This window comes from Panthera pardus, unplaced genomic scaffold (genome assembly GCF_024362965.1).
Source record: "Panthera pardus isolate Hobbes unplaced genomic scaffold, ASM2436296v1 HiC_scaffold_6, whole genome shotgun sequence".
In the NCBI taxonomy this organism is placed as follows: domain Eukaryota; kingdom Metazoa; phylum Chordata; class Mammalia; order Carnivora; family Felidae; genus Panthera; species Panthera pardus.
In genome coordinates, this window is record NW_026526991.1 from 86,081,854 (window position 1) to 86,105,417 (window position 23,564).

At 36.2% G+C, this 23,564-nt stretch overlaps 1 protein-coding gene across 7 annotated transcripts in view; it reads left to right on the plus strand.

The window, feature by feature from the left end:
* Window positions 1-23,564, plus strand: part of ABCC9 (ATP binding cassette subfamily C member 9) — a 129,456-nt gene that overhangs the window by 89,546 nt on the left and 16,346 nt on the right. For all 7 annotated transcript variants that reach the window (XM_019452193.2, XM_019452192.2, XM_019452196.2 and 4 more), the window contains 8 exons: window positions 785-1,014; window positions 1,685-1,833; window positions 2,067-2,136; window positions 4,142-4,299; window positions 8,258-8,350; window positions 12,955-13,057; window positions 22,124-22,225; window positions 22,807-22,927. In XM_019452193.2, coding sequence (XP_019307738.1) covers window positions 785-1,014; window positions 1,685-1,833; window positions 2,067-2,136; window positions 4,142-4,299; window positions 8,258-8,350; window positions 12,955-13,057; window positions 22,124-22,225; window positions 22,807-22,927 — 1,026 coding nt within the window. The remainder of the gene's footprint in view (window positions 1-784; window positions 1,015-1,684; window positions 1,834-2,066; window positions 2,137-4,141; window positions 4,300-8,257; window positions 8,351-12,954; window positions 13,058-22,123; window positions 22,226-22,806; window positions 22,928-23,564) is intronic.

Sequence of the window (23,564 nt, forward strand, 5' to 3'; positions counted from 1 at the left end):
TGTGTGGTCTGAACCTATAAACCAAAGACAGGTTATCCATCTTTCCTACCCACAACCTGCTCAATATACAGTAGTGGAATATATAAACAGACAACTGCAATGAAAACTATCTCTGGAAAAGGAAGTGATGGGCAATGCACAACAGCCCCTGGACCACACAAATAATCACATTTTGCCAATCAGGAAATGCCAAAATTCCCTGTCTTCATAATGAAGTGTGTTCTTAGGACAGCCATCTTGGAGTTGCCAGGTGGTTTAAACATCTGAGAGGAACTCCTTGCCTACTGTCCTCTGCCCTCTGGAAGGTTTCTTCTTGCTCATGCTCCTCCATGACTGCATCTAAAATGGGCCATAGAGACTATAGATTATGCCCTTTTGGGTATCTACAAATTTCAGAGTCTGTTTCCTTCTGGTGAAGTTTTATGAATCCAGAAATTTAGAGTACAAAAAATTGTGTTTGCATAACAGGGCTGTGGTTTTATTGGCAACACAATTGTTTCAGTAACCTTGTAAACTTCTAGTCTACACTTCTGTCAATTTGGTGTGTAATAAATTGGCAAATTATCTCATCTAGATATAGATGTTGTTTATTGCCTTGCCCATTCATTCATTCTTCACCATTTTTAAATGAAGTTTTTCCCTGCTAAGAGCATTCACAATTTCTAAGACTAACATTTGTATTTCTAGAATTTTGAGGCATATTTTTGTATGCTTTTTTTGTAGGATGATACATATTCTATCTACTGTTGACTGAATAAAGCTTAAACTAATACTTTATTTGCAGAGGAAGAAGAGGAGGAAGATGAGGATGATAATATGTCCACTGTAATGAGGCTCAGGACTAAAATGCCGTGGAAAACCTGCTGGCGGTACCTTACTTCTGGAGGATTCTTCTTGCTCTTCCTGATGATTTTTTCTAAGCTTTTGAAACATTCAGTCATTGTGGCTATAGACTACTGGCTGGCCACATGGACTTCAGAGTACAGTATAAATAATACTGGAAAAGCTGATCAGGTATAATGTATTCTGTTTTTAAATCATCAAGGAAATAATGCTGAGATTAACAGTGACACCCTTTTATTTAGTTTGATATTAGAATCCCAAATGCCATAGGATTTTTATAATGACTCAGTAAGTTAATTAGAACAGGACCTGAAATAGAATGTACTGTCAAAATGGAATTTATTATGATAACTTTTGTGTTTCAAAGTTTACTGTAAGAAACATTTAATGATAATGTTTGGTTTTGGATTAGGGGAGGTATATGCACTCGATATGTTTGTGTGTGTGTGTGTGTGTGTGTGTGTGTGTGTGTAACTTATACACAGCACTTTTGTTGTTGTTTTGATGGTATTGATTTTAACTACCTATGCCAATATATTAGCTGGTCATTCTGAGATTAGGGATAGGAAGGAGGAGCTCTACAGTGTAGAAAGCCAAGAATATTTCAAACCTGAAAACAGATTCTAATGTCTCATCTGCCCTTGGAAGAGAGTGGAGGAAATAGGTGGGGGACTTGACTTTAGGGCTACGGTTGCAGTACTATCTTTAGTTCTCCAAAAACCGCTCTCCTTCAACTGCTTAAATTGACTCAAGATAATGAAGTTAAAGATATTGTCTGACTTCGATATTTGGTGTTCTAGTAAGAAAAAGCTGTGTCTTTTTGTGTGTTGGTTGTTTTTAGACCTACTATGTGGCTGGATTTAGCATACTTTGCGGAGCAGGTATTTTCCTCTGCCTTGTGACATCTCTCACTGTAGAATGGATGGGTCTCACAGCTGCCAAAAATCTTCACCACAATCTCCTCAATAAGATAATTCTTGGACCAATAAGGTAAAAAAGTAACTAATTTCTTACTTCCCCACATAAAATCATAAAAACATGCATCTTTAAGTGAAATGTGAAATTTTAGTGAGTTTGTTCAGTCTTTAAATAAATGAATAGGGACCTTCTCATTTACTTGACTCCAAGATATCCATTAGTTGCTTAGGTTCCAGATAGCTTAGTATTATTATACATCCCAATGTATGTGTATTATACATTCCAGTGTGTTGTTTATTGCCTAGATTCTTTGATACCACCCCCCTGGGACTGATTCTCAATCGCTTCTCAGCTGATACAAATATCATCGATCAGGTAAGTGCCTGAGTTACTTCCAAGTTCAAAAATAATTTTTTCAGTATAAGCAAAGTAACATTTAAGATAAACCATGTTTCTTGTTAGCCATAGAGAACATCTAAAACTTAAATGAAAGCCTATATGTATCTATATCAATATTATATGCATAAATGATTTCTAGAATCAAAACTTAAAGGAAACCTTAATTCAAAATAATTTATGTGGAAGAGGATACTTAGGGGATCAGAATGAAATAAAGAAAAATAGCAAAGAATAAACTAACATATAATTTTTTATTAAAAAAGGAATAATTTTGTCAGTGTTGTATCTCCATTCATAGTAAAGTTCTTAAGAGTTTCATATTGATGCAGAGTGTCTTCCATAAGCAAAGGATAGAATGCCAAGGCGTCTTAGAGGTCTTTATTTCAATTAGATGGGCTCTTGCATGAGGCAATGGTGTGATATTTTAGAAAATATTGCAGAGATACCAAGTTTAGTTTTAGATCCTTATGCCTCTAGAAGTTGGTCCTGAAATTAAAGTCCTCAATCTCTAAAACTGGATCACTCCAAGAAGAGACCTCTTAGGCTAACTGGACAAAAGAATCCATCAAATCTAGCACTTGTCTTTTCTGATTTTTCAGAGTTGCTTTAGGAATAACTAAATTATCCTCAATTTAGAAAAAGAATGCTTGATGCATGCAGCTGACTATAAGTATGTTGAAAATGTTTCATGTTTCGTTGGTGTCAGTCACAATGCATCTAAAACTCTTCATAAGGAATGAATATGGGGAAAAAAAGAGATAAAACAGTCCTTATTTGGACATGATTTTGCCACTTGGAGAGTCCAAGACAATGGGTACAATGAAAACCCAATTTGAAAGTTCAGAAGAGTGTCTACATAAGGTGTATAATAAAATTCAGTAACTTTCTCTACACTAAGTGAAAAATTAAGTGAAAAATAAATTATATTCATACTAATGACAAAAACAAAATTAGAAACCTTAAATGAACAAAAGAGATCCAACAATCCCGGAAATCCTAAAAATCCTATATAGAGAAAGAGAATTTCCATTTCAGATACCCAGAAAACAGTATAAAAATAAAATACTCTGGTGATCACAGAAAACAAGTAGATCAAAAGAACAAAATGGAGAACTCAGAAACACCAGCATATGGAGAGATTTAACATAGGATAAGTGTGGTATCTGGAATCAGTAAGAAAGGATTGTTTTTTTTTCAATAAAGGATGTTGGGACAATTAGCTATCCATAAAATACAAAGCAAAGACATGTGGAATAAAGATAGCCATATAAAAACATAAAGCTATAAATAAAACGTGGGAGAGTAGTTTTAGAGTTTTGGGGTACAAAAGGGCTTTTTAAGTAAGACACAAAACTCTGAATAAGGAAAAAGGCCAACAGAAATGACTATATAAAATTTTAAATTTCTATTGAGCTAAAAGCATCAAAGACAAATTTAAAATATAATAGATTAAGTGGGAGAAAGCTGGTAACATATATAAAGCAAGAGGAAAACATCCGTAATCTATAAAGAGTATCTAAAAATCAAAAGGAAGGTAAATAATCCAATCAAAAACATGCAAAGGATATGAACAAGCAGTTACAGAAAATTAATGTAAATGTCTTACTGGAGAGAAATAGCTGTTTTTTTAAAAGTATCAGCCATTGTAAAGAAAGAGATTTGTATATGGTTATGTGGGAAGATTTATAATCTATCTTGTCCAGTAAAATAAAACAAGAACACATGGACAAATAAGATTTATAGTATAGTGCCATTTACATGAAATTCCCAAGATAAATAGACTGATACACTGACTGATAAGTAGATAGGTAGATAAATGGATACTAAACTATGGGAAGTTAGTGAAGTTGGAGTGAAGACTTGCTTACAATGAAAAGATTCATATACTACTTTTGTAACTAGTTACATTAATGTTTATTGCATTGTAACCAAAATTTTCTTTGAGCTAAAACATTTTCCTTTCAAACTACCTTCTTAATAGCACATCCCTCCAACTTTGGAATCTCTAACTCGCTCAACACTGCTCTGCCTGTCTGCCATTGGCATGATTTCTTATGCTACCCCTGTGTTCCTGGTTGCTCTTGTGCCTCTTGGGGTCGCCTTTTATTTTATCCAGAAATACTTTCGAGTGGCCTCCAAGTAAGTAAAACAAAGTTCTGTTCATTTTCAAAAACCTATATATTTGATTTACTGTGATCCAGATTTGCTGTAGTGTTTTTCAAGATTAGGTATGGAATTTGGAAATGCAACCTATTTTTAACATGATGAAACCTATATTATGCTTCATTTGGAGATCTATTACAATTGTTTCTATAATTGGTTGTGTAAACCTTCCATAGCTCTGGATATATATTAACATGTGGATTTGACCTGTTGAGTTTTGAATCCACAAACTACGCCAAATTTTTCATTATATGGTCCTTTTGCTTAACGTAGCATTGACAGAAAACCTGTAAGATCAAGGGTAAGTGATTTAATATTGTTCTATTCCACAAGTGGGGAAAAAAGGGATAAAATATTGTAAAATGCTAAAATGCATTCTGTAAAAAACTAGAAGAATTTTAAAAGGTTAAAGTGATAAGTCAGAGTGATGACCAGAAAAGTAGATAACCGTGAGTGTCTGATAGAAGGGCTGTAACTTTAAGAGATTGGAACTTTTCAAATTGGATCATTTAACACGTACTTGAGTACCCAGCTGAATATAAATAAAAGTAGCCATGAATCTTAAATTCTTCTATTAATGTAAGATTTATCACTTGCTGAGATGCATCATAGTTAAATGAAATGTAGTACCAGTTGTTTTAAAATTTCCAGTTTAGTTTTGAAGTCTTGCTATAAATAGTAAATTTTATATCATTGCAATAATCACTTTATTTCAACAAACACTTATCAAGCATTTTTGTGTTGAAAAATAATTGTGTAAGCCATGTGGCAGATGAAAAGATCCACCTGACAAGAACCTGTTCTTGAGAAACTTAGAATCTGGAGAAAATGAAGTGTGTATATATATATATATATAGCATATATATATATATATATATAGCATATATATATAGCATATATATAGCATATATATATAGCATATATATAGCATATATATATATATATATATAGCATATATATATATATATATTAATCCTTGTATGTGGATTAAGTGCTGGAATAAGAAGGTAGATATTGAGTTTATTCGGTAAAATGAAAATATTTAATAAGACTTGAGTGCAAGGATGATGATGAAAATTTGGGGAAGGCAACAAGAAAGCCAAGATTATAGTTGGCTCTTGGGGCGCCTGGGTGGCTCAGTCGGTTAAGCGTCCGACTTCGGCTCAGGTCATGATCTCACGGTCCGTGGGTTCGAGCCCCGTGTCGGGCTCTGTGCTGACAGCTCAGAGCCTGGAGCCTGTTTCAGATTCTGTGTCTCCCTCTCTCTCTGCCCCTCCCCCGTTCATGCTCTGTCTCTCTCTGTCTCAAAAATAAACGTTAAAAAAAAAAATTAAAAAAAAAAGATTATAGTTGGCTCTCAATATATCATATAACATTTTTTAATTTAAAAAATATAGTTATTTCTCCCTAGGGGTTATGAGTTAGGGTTCTTCAAATGTTATAGATCTGTATTAAGTATTTTTTCATTACCAGCCTCATCCTATTTTCCTGTAGCAAATTTAGACCGAAAGGGCGAAGTTAGTCATCAGTTCACTCTTTCATTTCTTACAGTACTATTGCGGATGCTGCTTCCTAGAGGGGCAAAAAGTTTAGTTACTGCATTTCTGCTGACTATTTCCAAATCTGTCCTTATCTTCTCACTATTAAATTAAATATTACAGTCATGTCTTACTTCAGTCACATATTCATTTGGCCTTATTATTGCCCCTTCACAATACAAATTGAGTGCAAAGGCCAGGCAAATATTCCTAGTCATTTATAAATTGGAATTGTGAATTCTGTTTATTTTAAGAAGGAATAATCTGTTATTAGCATTGGTAGTAAGTGACCAAAATATAGAGGAGATGATCACTTTTAAAGAATTAACACTAATAATGGATTATGAACCATACTTATTTGAAATTCTTTGAAAGTGAGTAAATATGGCCACATGACATTCAATTTCACAGACAAAAAAAAAAAAATCCCTTCTAGATGTTGAGGCTCCACCGGACTCACTCATGTTGAAAAGCTCAAGCAGCTTAACAGACTGCTTTCTAAACACCACAAGGAATTAAAGTGGGAGACAGGAAATGTCATGGAATTTAGAATATCTGAAATCAAAGATCTAATGTGTGGTTAGCTCTGTAAGGAAGTGTTTCTTACAAGAATACAAGGTCAAGTTATATCGTCACCTGTTTGGTTTCACAAAATGTAGTCCTATAAACAAAGATTTGTCCTTCCTAATTTTTTCCCTTCACAACAAACCTCAAATGTAGTGACCACCTGTTGTTGTGTCAAATTTACAAATAGCCACTTAGTTTTATGTTTAAAAAGTAGCAAACGACTCACATTCCTTCATATTCATTTTCCTCCTTCCCTCTTTCTTTTTCTTCCCTCCTCTGCATTTTCTAAAGTGAATAAATCCATTGTAGAAACTCGAAATAAATTTGCATTTGTTTGGAACGAGACAGGCTGCCCAGTATGGCCCAAGTTAATTGTTGAAGATTAAAGTAACAGTATAATTCAGTTGACTCTGGAAGGTGACAGTTGATGCCACAACTCTAAATCCTCAATCCCCCAAACCTAAAAACAAACAAAAAAAAAAAAGTAGAAAAAAAGACTGAAAGAAAAAAGAAGGATGTTTTGAAACATATAGTATAACTCTTAGCCTATTTTCGAGAAATGCTAGCTTACATGGTTTAAGGAAATGTTTTCATGAGTAGTGTGCATCTTTGTGAAAGGGATGATCAGGCGTTTGTCTACCAAACATACATTGGATATTATATAGGTCCTTGGAGAACCTATGAATAAAAGTTCCATGAAGGCAGAGATTCAAACTCATTGTGGCCAAAGGCAAACTCATTGTCTTTTTCCTCAAATTGCTTTGTTCCGTGTCCCTCACCCTGACAAATAACACTGTCATCTGTCAAGTCTGCTAAGCCATATTTGACTCTTTTCTTTTACTCACCCTGCTACAACTCGCTGATTGTTATAGTTTAGAAGCCTACTTCTGGAAGACTATCTCACAATCCTCCCCCTATTTTAAACCCCACTAGTATCACAGTAATTCAGAACTTTTAAAAATCTCTGAGATAGACTCTCCAAACTCACTTTTCTCTTTCATCCATTATAGCCTCCCAAGTTATGTTGCTTAAGCACAGCCTGATGATTTCTAGTCTTCAGTGACTTTGTCCAGTCCACCCGAGATCTTCTACTGTCTAGTCCCACCTCTCCTTTATACAAACTTTCTCCACCTTAGCACTCACAAAGGACTCTGGACCCCAGCCAGACTGAACTTGCTAGGTTCTTTAGTCTCCTGTGTTTGCTCTTGTTCCCATTAGCTGGAATGTACTTCTTCTTGACTGTTTGGTTGAAGCCCTCCTCAAAGCTTGATGAGATTTGGCCTAAATTCTACCTCCTCAAAAAAAAATATTACCCATCTTCTAGGTATGAAATAATCATCCATTCCTCTGTGTCCCTAGGGACAGCACTTTAGTTGTTTTATCAAGCAAATGTTTGTTTGTTTGTTTGTTTGTTGAGAGAGAGAGAGAGAGAGAACACATGGATATGCAGGCAAGGAAGGGCAAAGGAAGAGGGAGAGAGAGAATCTTAAGCAGGCTCCGTGCCCAGCATGGAACTCAATGCTGGTCTCCATCTCACAACCCTGAGATCGACCAAAGCCGAAATCAAGAGTCAGATGCTTAACCGACTAAGCCACCCAGGTGCCCTATGAGTAGTTTTTTTTTAACAACACATATATTTGGCTTGGACAAAAATTCATTATGTACCCATATTTCTCTTCTTCTTTAGATTATAAGCTGTTAAAGTTTTTGTTAACTGGGTTCTAGAAAAATAAGTTGCAACGACAAATAAAAACCTACCTGAGGATGAATACAGTAGTCTCTGAGCATGAATGCATAGGAAATTAATTTTGCACTTCTCTCTGCTCTAGGGACCTCCAGGAACTTGATGACAGTACCCAGCTCCCTCTGCTTTGCCACTTCTCAGAAACAGCTGAAGGACTCACCACCATTCGGGCATTTAGGCGAGTAAACATGTTTTCATTTTGTGGATTAAGCCATTACATCATCAACAAATATTTATCTACAAATAACTGATAACTGCTACCATTTTTTGTATGCCCACTGTGTGCATGGCAATGTTCTAAACTACAAGAATGAAAAATATGGCAATAAATGTTCAGAGTTAATTACCTAAAATTTTAACAAAAATAAAGAAAGAATGAAACAGCATATTGAGAAGACACTAGCTGTATAATGTAGACCATGCTTTGCAAACCCTAGCCCCGGTTTACTCATCTGTGAAATGGAGAAATCAACTGTGCTTCTTAGGTCCTTGGGCTAATTGAAAAATGCGTGTGAAGTATTAACCACAGTGATTAGTGAAGAAACACCCAATAAACAAGTTAAAATGAATGTATTATTGATAATAATAAAAGAAATATTAAATCAAGGTTATTTCAGGATTTAATCCATTTTCTTCAATGTTGGTAAATAGTGATAATCCAAGCTTTTGATCAAGAGTGTTTGCTTAACACTTAAAAAATTATCTGCCCTATTTACCCTGTTGAAGTAAACTCACTAAAGAAGGTGGTACCACTGAATATTTCATTTAATCTTGGAAATTGACATATTAAAGTATTAAGTCTTCTCGCAACCCTAAATGCAAATATGTAATGATTTCAATTAGAGATTTTTCTAACCTAAGACATATTTATATTATTTTACATATATAAACTTGAATTAAAAAGAATATAGAGGGGCACCTGGGTGGCTCAGTTGGTTAAGTGTCTGACTTTGGCTCAGGTTGTGATCTCATGGTTCGTGAGTTTGAGTCCCGCATCAGGCTCTGTGCTGATGGTGTGGAACCTACTTGGGATTCTCTACCTCTCTCTCTGCCCCTCCCTTCGCTCACACAGACACACACACACACACACACTCTCTCTCTCTCTCTCTCTCTCTCTCTCTCTGTCTTTCTCAAAATAAATAAACTTTAAAAAAGTAGAATATAGAGATATAGAGATATAACCATCCACAATGTGTATCACAGAATTTCTACATAAAATCTACATAGACTTCATCATGAAACATTCACATTTTCTGCAGTGGTGTGTTTTCCCATCAGGGTGCCTCTTATTGGAGATGGTAAAATTATTTATTGACATTGTAGCCAGCAATGACCACTGGTACTCATAAGTGCATCATATTAAAGATTACATTTTTCACCAAATAAGTCCTTTGAAGTTATTTATTTGAGTATTGAATATATGCTAGGTACTACTCTTGATGTGGATATTTAAAGATGAAAAAGACATGGCCTTCCACTTCCATCCCAGATAAAAACCACAAAGAAAACAAGATAGCATGGCAAGTGAGGGGCAAGAAGTTACTGGATTCAGTCAAGCTGGTCAATGGGACAACAGAATACTGATGGGTTCGACATATAATAGCCCCTGCTCTGTTTTCTCTCTGAACAAGTTGAGATTATTTTCTAAGAGAGAGAGGACTAGAATCAGGTAAATTGTCATGAAGGAAATGACAGTTCAAAATGAGAGAAACTTGACCAAGAGTCAAGGTTTAGGCTTTTCATTTACGTTTGTCACTAGACACAAGGACAGAATTTAGCATGACTATTCCTAATTTTACATGAGGAGAAGTCTAGGTAGTTGTAAAAAGAACCAAATATTACGTGTTAAACCTTCACGCTTGAATTATGATTGAAAGAAACAAAAGACAACTTTTGGGTAGAAGTATCTGCATCATAATCATCCAGATTTACATCTTCCAGGGTTCCTTTCTAAAGTAAATATTAAATACCACAAGTATCAGCATTTTTAAGCCAAAGGGAGTTTCAAAATGTGGGGCTAGTCCTGCTGCCATGAATAAAATTCTGGAGTCTTTACATTTGGTGCTTGTGGTCAAGAATGAAACATGTTCTTTTCCCTCCATTTCTTCCTTCCTTTCAGGCTCCCTGGATCCCCAGAGTCTTCAGCTCTTTTGGAAAGTTATTATTTACTGATTAGGCTGCTTTTCCTCCCCTGCATTCAGGGATCATGGTGTACTCACACACAGCAGTGTACTCCCTCAAGTAGTTTACCACGAAAGCATCACAGTTAAATTAGACTGAGATTTCAGGGACCTTTCCTTTTTTTTTTTTTTTTTTTTTTTTTTTGTCCAACAGAATAAAGGTCTAAGAATGTTCAGAAGATGAGCTGGATGTGGATGAAAAGATACAGACTGAGTGTGTCAAAGTTTCCATTAGGAAAACAGAAGGTTTCTTGCCAAATAGAAACACACAGAAAGAATGTTCACTGCATTTCCACCCCTCCCCTCTCGCTGCTGCTTCAGACCATTGCCAATTCCATTTACAAACTCTTTAAGAGTGTATCTGAAACAATATCCCAAAACTAAATGAGGAGTAAGAAGAGTCCCAGACAAAGCACTTTGTCAGAATAAAGTGTTTGATGTTTATCTCAAATGTAGCCCAGTGGCTTTGGTCCAATGGGCCCCACCTCCAATCTCTCCACTACCACTGTCCTCTACAGAGAGAACACTGTCTTGAGCCCCAGAACATGAGTTTTCTCATTTCTGTTCCTTTGCTCATGTTGTTCCTACTGCTTCCAGTGGTTTGTCCTCCCTTGTTCACCTGAAGAATTCAGTTCATCCTTTAAAACTTCACTCGCACCATCCCCACAGTGCTCTTTGAAACTTTGCTTAATCCTCCTTCTCCCCCTGTTCCTCACCTCATTCCCTGCCATCCCGACCCTCTGGTCAATACAAATCACCCCCTTCCTTAATGTTCAAGTAGCATTTTGTGCACGGAGTCATTATGACTAGATTCTGTGCTGTGCCATCCTTGTTTGTTAATACCACGTTTACCTCCTTCACTAAAGAATGGGCTCCTCGAGGGAGAGGTTATGTCTCGTTCATGTAGGTATTCTAATGTCTCATTTAGAGTTGGTGCTTCCTAAGTGCTTCTGAATGAGTGGATGAAAATCGACATAACACTGCACACAGAAAGATTGGCCCTTACATGGATAGATCTCTTTACAATTCATATCCACTATCTCAGTAAATCCTATAATCCTGTGAGCCATTCTACCTTTTCATTATTCACTCTATTCATCTCTAAAAGGGTCATCACAGGACAAGGTAGCCATGTTTCTCTGACTGCTCAGTCCCCTTCAAATGTGTTGCTGTTCAGGGCAGGTCCCCCTGTACATGGCATTTAGATCAAGGCTGCAAACTCATAACTCAAAGTGAGGTAATTATTTGGCTCTGATTGCCAAATCCTTTGATTACTGTAGATCAGATGTTGCTGTTTGACTCAGTTATCTGATTTATCTGGTTTGGCATATTGGAATGATCAGATCAATTGGACAAATATCAAGTATCTGCTTTATATTGGCCTGTATAGATGGCTTCATGGGCCAAGGGAACACCCCATCCAGGACTTTTTCATTCTTTGATATAGTGATGGTTTAATATAAAGTTTTGCAAATTGATTTGCAGATTTGGGGAAACTTTGGGAAATCTGTTATCAAACAGGAATCATTGCTGGGCTGTCAAATGAAATTTGGCTATTCCTCACAAATGCAACATGTAGTCAAGCAGTCCATATAAGAACAGAGGGTGGATAGACCACATTTTGATTTGGCATTTCCTCCAACCTTCAAACCAGTTATTTTGATTATATTATCCAGCTTTCCATTGTTTCGGTTATTCAGGGAAAAATAATTGAAAATGAAAAGAGACTATTTCTGTTATTTAGATTTATCACCATGTAGCATGAGTTCTGTGAGAGAGTAGCTCACATGTTGAAATGGATAAGATTTTTCTTAGAAGTTTCATTTATAACATGGATTACACAGAATTTGGTCTGATGGCATTGGTTGCCAAGAATGAACTTAATTTGGTCAGGAAACAATATCTAAACTGTATATGTCATAAAACCCTGTAGGTACCATAGACTAAGAGTTCCTTCCATGCAATGGCCATCCTTACAAATATTTTAGAATCTTGAGCGTAAGATACCACATCTAGCAAGAACATTTGCCATCTCCAAGGACCTCCATCCTCCACTTCTTGCCACCCAGTTTCCTTCTTTGGTTCCCAGAAACACCGGGCAGCAGTAGATATTTAAAAGTATATATTTTCCTGTTACACGTGCATAGTTTCCTGTCTTTCCTGGTCCTCATCCAGCACCTCCCACCCAACTCTGTGTCATTGGGAAAAGTAAAATATGCAATAAAAAGTAGGCATACTGCATTTCTGTACAACTTACTCTGGTTTTTGTAAGGCCCTTGCAACATAGGCCATGCCTTGTCTTTGTGGCTACAAAATTATGTGGAAATTTATGAAGTGATCTTTAATAGGAATTTGTCATCCAAAAGCTTCTTTTTCATAGCGGAGGTCTGAGAAAGGAGGAAACACCGAACCACACCCTCTCCAGCAAGCATACAGCAAAGCAGTAGCAGCTGGCCTTTATTTTGAAGTCAGAGTCCATTTACTAGTCATTCCATCCCATCAGTTTGTCACTGTCGAGTAAATAGTGTAGTAGTAAGTGTGACTGTTTCTTATTATTTCTCCTGTTGTGTGGCTAGCATGATAATAATTTTGTTTTCTACAGGCACGAAACCAGATTTAAGCAACGTATGCTGGAACTGACAGACACAAACAACATTGCCTACTTATTTCTCTCAGCAGCCAACAGATGGCTAGAGGTCAGAACGGTACGTTCATTTCATGATTTCGAAATGGAAACCAAACAAAAAAAGGGGGCTGATGCAAAGAGGGAGACAGTTGTAAAAATTAGTCTTGCGCTGAGATTCAGCACTAACCTCACTTTTCCAGACATTAAAATAGCTCAGGTTTGTTTATGTTACAGATGAAATTTGTCATAATGTTTTAGCTAATGGCAAGACAAATAGCCCAAAAAGCAAAAATTCATTTTGTGTTCTTTAGTCTCTAGATTACATAAGTTAATGGAATGGCAAATGTTTGTATAACTTCAGGTTTTTTTTTTTCAAAAAAGCAAATTTGACAAGTGAACAGATGTACTCATTTTCCTTCATTGAGCAGGACAAGCCTGGAAGAGATGGTGACTTTCTATGTTTTAAGCCAGTGGAGGATCACGTTAGCACAAAACATAAAAAACTGCAATTAATCATCTGTTGCCTTCTTCTTTCCTTTATGAAGTAGGAGAACAGGCACATGCTTTGGCATCATACAGACTTGAATCTAGCAAGTTAATTAATTTATTTGAGTCCTGTTTCCCATCTGTAAAATAGAAACAAGAATATGGGGGTGTTGCGATGAAAAATAATAATATAAGTCCTCTAGTTCACTGATTAGCAAATGCACTCGACAGATGACTTTTGAATGAATGGATGAATAAATAAATGAGTGGAAACAGCACCTACCCTGGTAAGTGGTTCATAAGCCAACCGGCTGGAGTATGAACCAGGAGACGAATGAGATACAAATTCCAAAAAGGAAGGAAATGTAGTTTGCAGACTAGTCTGCATAATCAGCACTATAAATAAGCTATTTTTGTGGTAATGATGAGTTGTCTGTAAACTTTTTAAAAAATAATTACCTGTCCATTTGTCAAAAGGAAAAGTAAGTTTATCTGTACTATTGTAAGGACATCGCGTCTACTAATTAAGCATCCCTACTGTATGCAGGCTTTCAAAACTCAACAGACCAGAGAGGGCAGATAGTGAAAGGAATTTGATGAGGTTAAAATGAAGGAAGCTAGGTTATAATCGTGAGTTGTTGATAGACGGATACAAATTGATATAGATTCTTAGAGCCCCCTGTGAGCTTTAGTTGTCATGATTTTCCGCTGGTTTAGAGATTCTTTTCCACTATATTGGTAATAATATAGAAATTATTCAGTGACATAAGACAATTATATTTTACAAATTTTAGATTGGTTGTTGGTAAGAAATTCCTTCCAGGTAGCTCTGGGGGCAGGACAAAATGTCTCCTAAATTACCTATATATAGATAGCATGAAAGCAGATGAAGTATTGCTTAGGATTTATAACCAGACTAAGACCTTATTTCTAGATCCTATCCAGACCCTAATTCCTCGTTTTAAGCTTCTATTTGTTTGTTTAAATTTGTTTTCTCTAAGGAAGAAAAAAACCCAATCATATCTGAATAACAGAATTAATCATGAAATAGCTTAATGAAAGAATGTCCCCAAACCACAAGGGAAAATATCAGTAGTTACCTTTGTTATCTGATTTTCTTAACTTGGAGATCAAGCATGTTTTTTAAGGGGCAAGTGTGTTTGCTTTGGATTTGAGGTGAATGTGTGACTCGACTCCTGTTTCTGCTCTTTCGCACTTCCTACTGTCAGGTTAATGGACAAGTGTTTAACAAGAATCTTCAAGCAAACCGTATGTTCTACTCTCATAGCCAGAAGACAAGATATTAGAGCCTTCAGACTGCCAAAAAAGGGGAAGTCAGGAAAAATTAGAGAGGAAGAGTGGCCAGATTCAGAATGGCTTAGTTCAGTTTGACTCATGGCCCGTTACTTTAACCCCCAAGTGAAAAGGCAGCAGACCAACCTGAATGTAAAAGAATTCTAGTTCCAACTGTAGAAACTGAAAGAAAATACTGGTATTTGAAACAGGAAGGGCAGACTTTGCTATCTATTTTGTTCCTTTATAATACATTTGTTAGTATGTCTTGTCTTTGTTTTCTGTGTATTATAATCCTTCCAACATTTGCTGTCTAATCTCATTACCAGAGCTCTCCCTTAAAAACCAATACAAAAATAAATAAGGAATCTTTGGCTTCTATTTCTTATGGATAAAAGTAAATTTTGTAAGGAACTTGTTGATTCATTGCAAACTTCCAGGCATATCTGCAGACAGAAATCAAGTTCCACAGTCTTTTGTATATGATTTGTCTCTTTTGCCTAATTGTGTGTGTCAATAAGTTTATATAGGATTATATAGGTTTATATAGGTGTGCACGCACACACACACACACACACACACACACACACACACCCTCTAGACAGCCCTCAGTGATCCAACTTAAAACTAGTCAGATTCACTCTCTTTCTGTTTTTTTTCTCTGAGTACATTGAGAGTGTTCATTAGAACCAGGATGTTATTTAGAGTATGTAAATATCAGAATATTTATTTGAATATAAATGCTGTAATCCAAGAACATGTGCTACAGGAGGAGTATTGAATAAATTAACTAGATAACTCCTATTAGGAAATAACCTTTCTCTGAATTGTATACATATAAAGAACTCATTACTACTGTCCTCCTGTGGACATGTCCACATCACTGGAGACACAATTTCAGCTTGAAATAAATGGACCTTTTGTCAGAAACATGAATGTTGAGATATAGGACCTTGGAGACTAGGGTGTGAACTCTTCTCTGACCCTGACAGCTGTGGACATATTCTTGTAAGTCATTAAAAAAATAAGTAATGAAAACTTCTATTTGTTGCAGTGAATCTGCTTTGATCTTACTTAACCCACAGTATTGACATAACTCCTCCTTTCTCTATTCTTTGCCATATTACTCAGCAAATTAAGAAAAATATTTGCTTATAGCAAATATTCTTGGAGTTCTCAGAGCAGAAACACAACTAAAGTGGTACAAGGAAGGTTGGGGCATTGGGCATGAATCAGAAGAAGCAAGTGTTTGCTCTCCTGTGTGAGGGGAGATCCTGATGCAGATCTAGGGATTTCACCAATTCTAATTCACTCATCACCTTAATGAAGAGAAAGGGGAGAAAATTTATCGTGGTCTTCTGTGGCTATTTTTGCCTCCCTTTCTCTTCATTCTCAATTTGAGCTTTCAAAAGCAATGTCACTGGATTCCCTGGATGGAAAATCTCAAGAAGAAAGGAAGGGAAACCAGAGAAAACCACCTTTTGTGGGATTCGGGAAGATCCATGAGCCCCATCCAATTTTTGTCCATTCTCTAATTTATTTTAAATATATGGCTCTCATTTCTTTCCCTCATCAACTTAAGTGAGAGTTAAGACAATCACAAGTTATTCCCCTTCTCTGAGTGAACAGCTTTCCCTATGGAAGATGTAGCCCTGACCACTGTATTCATTTCATACTCCTTCCGAATTAGCAAAAATAGATAAAGGTCACCATACACTCACATCGAAAAAGGACAAGAGTCTAAAAGAAAATAATTGGCTGGAGGAAAACTAGCAAGACCGTGACCACCCAGGTTGCTTTGGCAGAGAGGGGAGCACTTTTCCTGTGGGTGCCAAGTGGAGGGGGCCACAATCACGTGCAGAGTGTCACTACAGCCTAACCTTTGAATGCTGCTTATGTTCTCTGGTTCGACATGGCGTTTTCTCTTCAGCCCTCTGCACTAAACACTTCCAGTTCTTTGGCACCGGTGTTTCCACTTGCGAAAATTGTGTAACTCTATCTAAAGGCTGTCTTTCCAAGGCTTTGTCTTGCTGTGTGGTGAAAGGATAAAAGAAAATTCACATCAGGAAGCCAAAAAGAAAGTCTTTAGAATCAACAGACTGAAGTGAAAATAGTATTCAGGGTGAGCTTGCACGAGAGCCTGTTTTATGAAGCAGCACAGAGCTGTTTTGTGTGTTCATAACTCCACAACAGACAGGTGTGCACTGATCTTATACTTTGGAGGCCCTGATATATTCCCCCAGATACTCAGTGGTGCCATAGACCAGTACTTCTGAGGGCTACAAAAGGAAAGAGATTGAATCTCTATTAACTATTTGCAAGTCTGTTTTATAGAATTATAGTTTTCACTATAGAAAAGATAGATAGATGCCATTGAATCACTGGAAATCCAAGAAGAGGCCTCTCTTTTAGCTTTGAAAATCAAAGGCTTCTCTTCTGGAGGGAAGTGTTGAATTCACAAACTCGATGGAAGTTATAATTTATCACTAGATAGATAAAAGGTCCTCTGGTGGGGACCTCTTTGAGAACTGGCAGTTCACATAAGCAGTAGCTTCTATTTCCTAAACTGAATTTGTCATTCCATTGTATCGTTTTGACCACAGGTGCTTTTATTCAGTGAATTGATTGATTAGTATGTGTAAGGACTTAGCAGTAGAATAAATGCTGCCTAGTGACCACTAAGTGCTAAGTATTTGATCTCCTGTGTGAGTTATTCAGACCAGCTGCTTCTCCTTTCTTAATTAATTGCCTTGAAGCCATTTTGTTGTTCACATATTTGTGAAGAAAGGAAAGAAGGTATAACTGTACAATCACTTTGTAATTCATTACATTGCTTAAGTTTAATGGTAAAGAAACAAAAAGTAGGGAGCTAGCATAAACTCTTACATTATCCACCAATTTCACACACCTATACTCTTGTCCTATTTGAAGGGAAGTTAATAGAATTTAGTATTTTTGCTATGAGTTCTCATTATAAACATTGTGCACAAAGCAGCTTCCTTTCTTATGCAGATCAAGGTAAAATTCTGATCAAATGCCTCCAAAAAATTCCAAATTCATTACAAAAAAGTTTCTTTGAGCAGTGGAAATAATCTAGGAGTGAACTGAAAATATCTAGTTTGGTCTAACCAGAAGACAACATGGATAGTACTTTCTAAAAAAAAAAAGATAAAGAATATTTTTATTATAAATAAAATAACTTTGATATAGCTTTGATATAGGTACAGACATCCTGGCTTTTAAGCCCTCATATCTATTCGAATTTAGTGGACTGTAGATTTTGAAAATGGGTTCATCCACTGAAAATGTGCTATAAATGTACTTTAAGAAGCTATGCCTTATCACTGAGATGTCAAAAACATTATCTCTTAAAACCAAAAAACCAAAAACATTATCTCTTATAAGTAAATTTTGGTATATTTTATTTACTGTGATAATAATTAAAATAATAGTGTCTAATTATCATACTGGAAACCTTACAAGCAGTTTTAAAAACATTAGCCATATGAAAGAGAGCCAGAAAATATATATTAACTCAAACTTATTGATCAGCCTTTTCCTTTCCCTCCTTCATCTGTTTTTACTTCTCTTGCTGGCTTTATTGCCAGGGTAAACTATCTATTACCAGAATTACCATTTTAATGTAATAGAAAATAATTTAAATAATCATCTAATTGCATTTACCATTTAGTTCTATAACAAGTGAATCTAAGCCCCAATATAAAGTATAACGATTCCATAGTCATTTTAATGGAAGGGGAGAGGGGTGAGAGAAAGAGAAAAAGAGAGAGAAGGAGACAGAGCGATTGAGTACATAATGTTTTGCATTTCCTTTATAATGTTTATATTAGGGCTACTGTCTAATTTCCATTGTTGAGACTCAGTGATTATTTTGTTGTTATATTTTTAAAAGAATGTATGCAATTTTGAAAAAGAAAAGCAAAGCTGGAGGCATCACAAGTCTGGATAAAGCTGTAGTGATCAAGACAGTATGGTACTGGTATAAAAACAGACACACAGATCAATGGAACAGAATAGAAAACCCAGAAATGGACCCACAACCATATGGTCAACTCATCTTTGACAAAGCAAGAAAAAATATCCAATGGAAAAAGTCTCTTCCACAAAGGTATTGGAAAAACTGGACAGCAACACGCAGAAGAATGAAACTGGACCACTTTCTTACATCACACACAAGAATATATTCAAAATGGATGAAACACCTAAATATAAGACAGGAAACTATCAAAATCCTTGAGGAGAACAGAGGCAGCAACCTCTTTGACATCAGCCATAGCAACTTCTTACTAGATATGTCTAGGGATGCAAGGGAAACAAAAGCAAACATGAATGTTGGGACCTCATTAAGATAAAAGGCTTCTGCACAGCAGAAAGATAAAGGGTTAGTATCCAAAATCTATAAAGAACTTATCGAACTCAACACCTAAAAACCAAATAATCCAGTTAAGGCATGGGCAGAAGACATGAATAGACACTTTTCCAAAGAAGACATCCAGATGGCTAAAGACACATGAAAAGATGCTCAGTTTCATTCATCATCAGGGAAATACAAATCAAAACCACGAGATACCATCTCATACCTTCAGAATGGCTAAAATTAACAACACAGGAAACAACAGATGTTGGCGAAGATGTGGAGAAAAGGGAGCCCCCTTACACTGCTGGTGGCAATACAAACTGGTGCAACCATCCTGGGAAACAATATGGAGGTTCCTCAAAAAATTAAAAATAGAACCACCCTATGATCCAGCAATTATACTACTAGATATTTACCTAAAAGATACAAAAATACTGATTCGAAGGGACAAATGCATCCAGATGTTTTTAGCAGCATTATCAACAAGAGCCAAACTATGGAAAAAGCCCAAATTTCCATCAACTGATGAATGGATAAAGAAGTTGTAGTAGACATATATAATGGAATATTACTCAGCCATAAAAAAGAATGAAATCTTGCCATTTGCAACAACATGGATGAAGCTAGAGTGTATCATGCTAACTGAATTAAATCAATCAGAGAAAGACACATACCATATATGATTTCACACATATGTGGATTTTCAGAAATGAAGCAGATGAATATGGTAGGGGTGGGGGAAAGAGAGAGGCAAACCATAAAACGGACTGTAAACCATAAAGAACAAACAGGGTGGCTGGAGAGAAGGTTGGGGGGATGGGTTAAATGGGTGATGGGCATTAAGGAGGACACTTGTAATGAGCACTGGGTGTTGTATGTAAGTGATGAATGACTAAATTCTATTCCCGAAACTAATATTATACTATATGTTAACTAAATGGAATTTAAGACTTGAAAATAAATGAATGAATGTATGAATAAATCAATAGATGAATGAATGAGGCTCTTCTTCCCAATAAGGCCAGCTGGGAGAAAGTAGAGAATAGAAATTAATAAAAATGTGCCTTGTTTCAAAGCCTTAATGTGTACATTACCCACAGAAATTTCTCAGAAGCTGAATGGTGTATTTATTTATATCAAACTGAGAAGGAGGACCTTGCTCAAAGTATCCCCTGATACTAACTTGCTTTCTGGTACTTATCACAGAAACTTTTTATAAGTCCTTTTTAAAAAGATAATATAGAAATTACAAATTTACAGCATAACTTCAAAAGTACTAACTTTAGACAGAGGGCTGGAAGGAAAAATTCATATTGCTGTAAATATTTTAGAAGTATTTTGGGAGCATGTTGGCATTTGTAAGATGTAAGAGTGGCCCAGACTGGTTAGATTATGCATCCATGTAGTTGTTGCTTCAAATAAAGGGAAAATGAAGAAGAACTGTCTAATTGGGATGTGACAAGTTGTTAACACATGGTCCCATTGGAAGAAGCAATCCAAGGAGCATTTACTACCTCTTTGGAATTTACTGCCTCAAGAGAGTAACTCTGCATGATTTCTTTCTTTATTCTTTATAAAGATCATGGGAATCATTATGGAATTAAATTTTAGTGCCTCTTTTAACCTTTGATGTTTTATGATGCACATAAACTTCTAAGCTTGCTTCAAACGTTTGAAAATCATCCAGAGGAAAAAAGACATCCTGATACATGGAGGTGGTGAAATCTAACGGGCATTTAATCTTTTTTAGTCCTTTCAAAGTCTTTGAATTAGGTATCATTTCTATTTTCCAAAGAAACTGAGTTTCAAAGGGGTTTAAATTATTTGTCTGGTAATTGGCAAAGTCAGGGTCTGAGCCCAGATCTCTGATTTCAAGGCTGGGATTACTGATTGCTCCTCAAGAACTAGGTCTTTGGAGCTGTTTTAAAAAGAGTTAGGAAAGCTCACATGGGAGATGATTTGAGTAACTTCACTTGTTACTCCAGCATGTTAAGCAGTCCATTACTGTCATTAAAGTCTTTTTTTTTTTTTTTTTTTTTTTTTGCTGTCATTAATGTCTTAGCATCTAGTTATTTGGCTTTTTTTTTTTTTTTTGAGGGATCAGAGACATATCTCGACTTGAAAGGTCACAAGTGAGATGAGACTTAAAATAACTGTAGAAGTGCTCGTGCCTGAAATGCTACCTGCTTCTGGAACATGTGACTCATCAGCATGAAAAGTTTGAAAGATTTCTTTTACAAATGATAAGACATAACAATGACTAAGAGTGCTGGGAAATGGGAAGGAACAAGGTGTTTGAAAATGGATGGTTGTGCCCTGTTTCTTATTTGAGATAAAGACTGGCCTCAGTGAACTTTTAAAAATTTCACAAAAGAGTTTACCATTGAGTCATAGCTCATCCAGATGCTCTAAGACAGGCCCACACTTCCCATTTAAGAACAAATATAAACCCTTATCCTTATTTACATGGAATCTGGAGACTTAATGTCCCAAACTCTAAGCCTAGATATTTGACAAACAGTTTAGACAAGAATCTAAAGTTAACCAGATGCAAATTTCTGCCAAGCCCTTACTATATAGCACAAGGGAGCTAGATCACAACCCTGACATAAGCACACATGAAATTGAAGGTAGTAAATCAAGTTTCGAAATAATTACTTGTCCGGCAACACAATGCTATAGCAAGGGTGGGGGAGGAGAAAAAGAAACCCTATTGTCTGATCCTGGTGGTGCCACCAACTGCAGCTTAATTTCCGGCAAGTTATTTAACTTGTATGAATCCATTTCTGCACAGATGCAATGAGAGTGCTGAATTACTCCCACTCCAGCCCTAATATTGTGAGTTGTCATTCATCCACATCTTAGGTAACCTTCTCCTGAAATTTATGTGTACTGTCTTAGTACCCACCTCTCTAAATTGATTGGTACCTTTTGTTTGAGAACTCGACGAAAATCTTTTAGCATTTTTTTTTACTTGCTCCTTTTTAGGATTATTTGGGAGCTTGCATTGTCCTCACTGCTTCCATTGCATCCATCAGCGGGTCTTCCAATTCTGGATTGGTGGGCTTGGGTCTTCTGTATGCACTTACGGTAGGTATGGATGAAAATGTCTCTTTTCATGTAGTGTTGGAGGTGCTTTCTATAGTCATCGTCAGTTCTTATTCATGGATGTTAGAGGAGCAGTTTGAAATTCATAATGAAATGACATCTTGCAAATAATGGTAGGATGGGGCACAAGCTCAGCATTTTAGGACAGTGTGGATTCAGTTCTTATACTGTGAGTCAGTTTTTAGAAACTGCTCAAACTCTATGGTGATAGCACTCCCGAGGTGTGAAATCCCTGTCCTAAGTCGTTCACAACCCATTCTGAGAAACTAAAATGAATATGAATATAAATGAGAGAAGTACAAACAGGTAATACAACTTGTGCAGGGAAGCAGGGGACAGTTTACACAACACTGACATTTGAGGACACTTGAAGAAGAGTGGACACTTTCTTTGCCTGCTTTATCCCATGATACCCTCCCTGGTCTCTGATATCTTGCAGCACTTATAAGTCATAGCACATGATGTACACTAACTGTCCAAGTCATCCTATCCTAAAATATCCAGTGATTACAAAGATCGCTACTTTATTTTAAACGTGTTAACTTTTTTGTCACCTGACACAGATAACCAATTATTTGAATTGGGTTGTGAGGAACTTGGCTGACCTGGAGGTCCAAATGGGGGCAGTGAAGAAAGTGAACAGTTTCTTAACTATGGAGTCTGAGAACTATGAAGGCACCATGGGTATTGTTCTGAATATTATTTTGTTTCACTTAAGTGTTTATTTTATATAAATGATAGTTGTGTGTCAGACACTGTCTTTTTTGCTTTTGTTTTCCACTTTAATATCCAGAGAATCCCTTCTCATCTTGACTTTGCTTTATAAGGTATACCTGAAATAATATGACTACTTAGGCCTGAAAAGTTTTGGATACAACCAGAATCCAAATAGATATTACTTAGTAATATTTAAAGAGAATTATGAAAAGTATTTGGACTTTATTACATTAGTTACCAGCCTAAACTATGTACTATTGTGTTTTCTTTCTCAAGATCAATTTAACTTAGATGTCAAGAAACTTGGATCTTAAAACTACTCACTGAGATTCTCAGCTTTGCTAGAATAAAATTGGCAGGAAATTCAATACTGAAGACGGAATGATCTTTCTTAATTTCATGCTTAAAATGCATTCTTCTGCCTAAATACTTCAATAGCTATCCAGATCTTCAAGGACAGAACCCAGATAAGTTAAGCTAAGATCACTAGACTCCTCATTAGTCGATCCTTACCCACCTACCCTAGTCTCATCTCTCATCATCTATCTACACACCTTTTACTCTGGCCATACCAACATACTATGGTTTCTTTCTATGGTTTTCT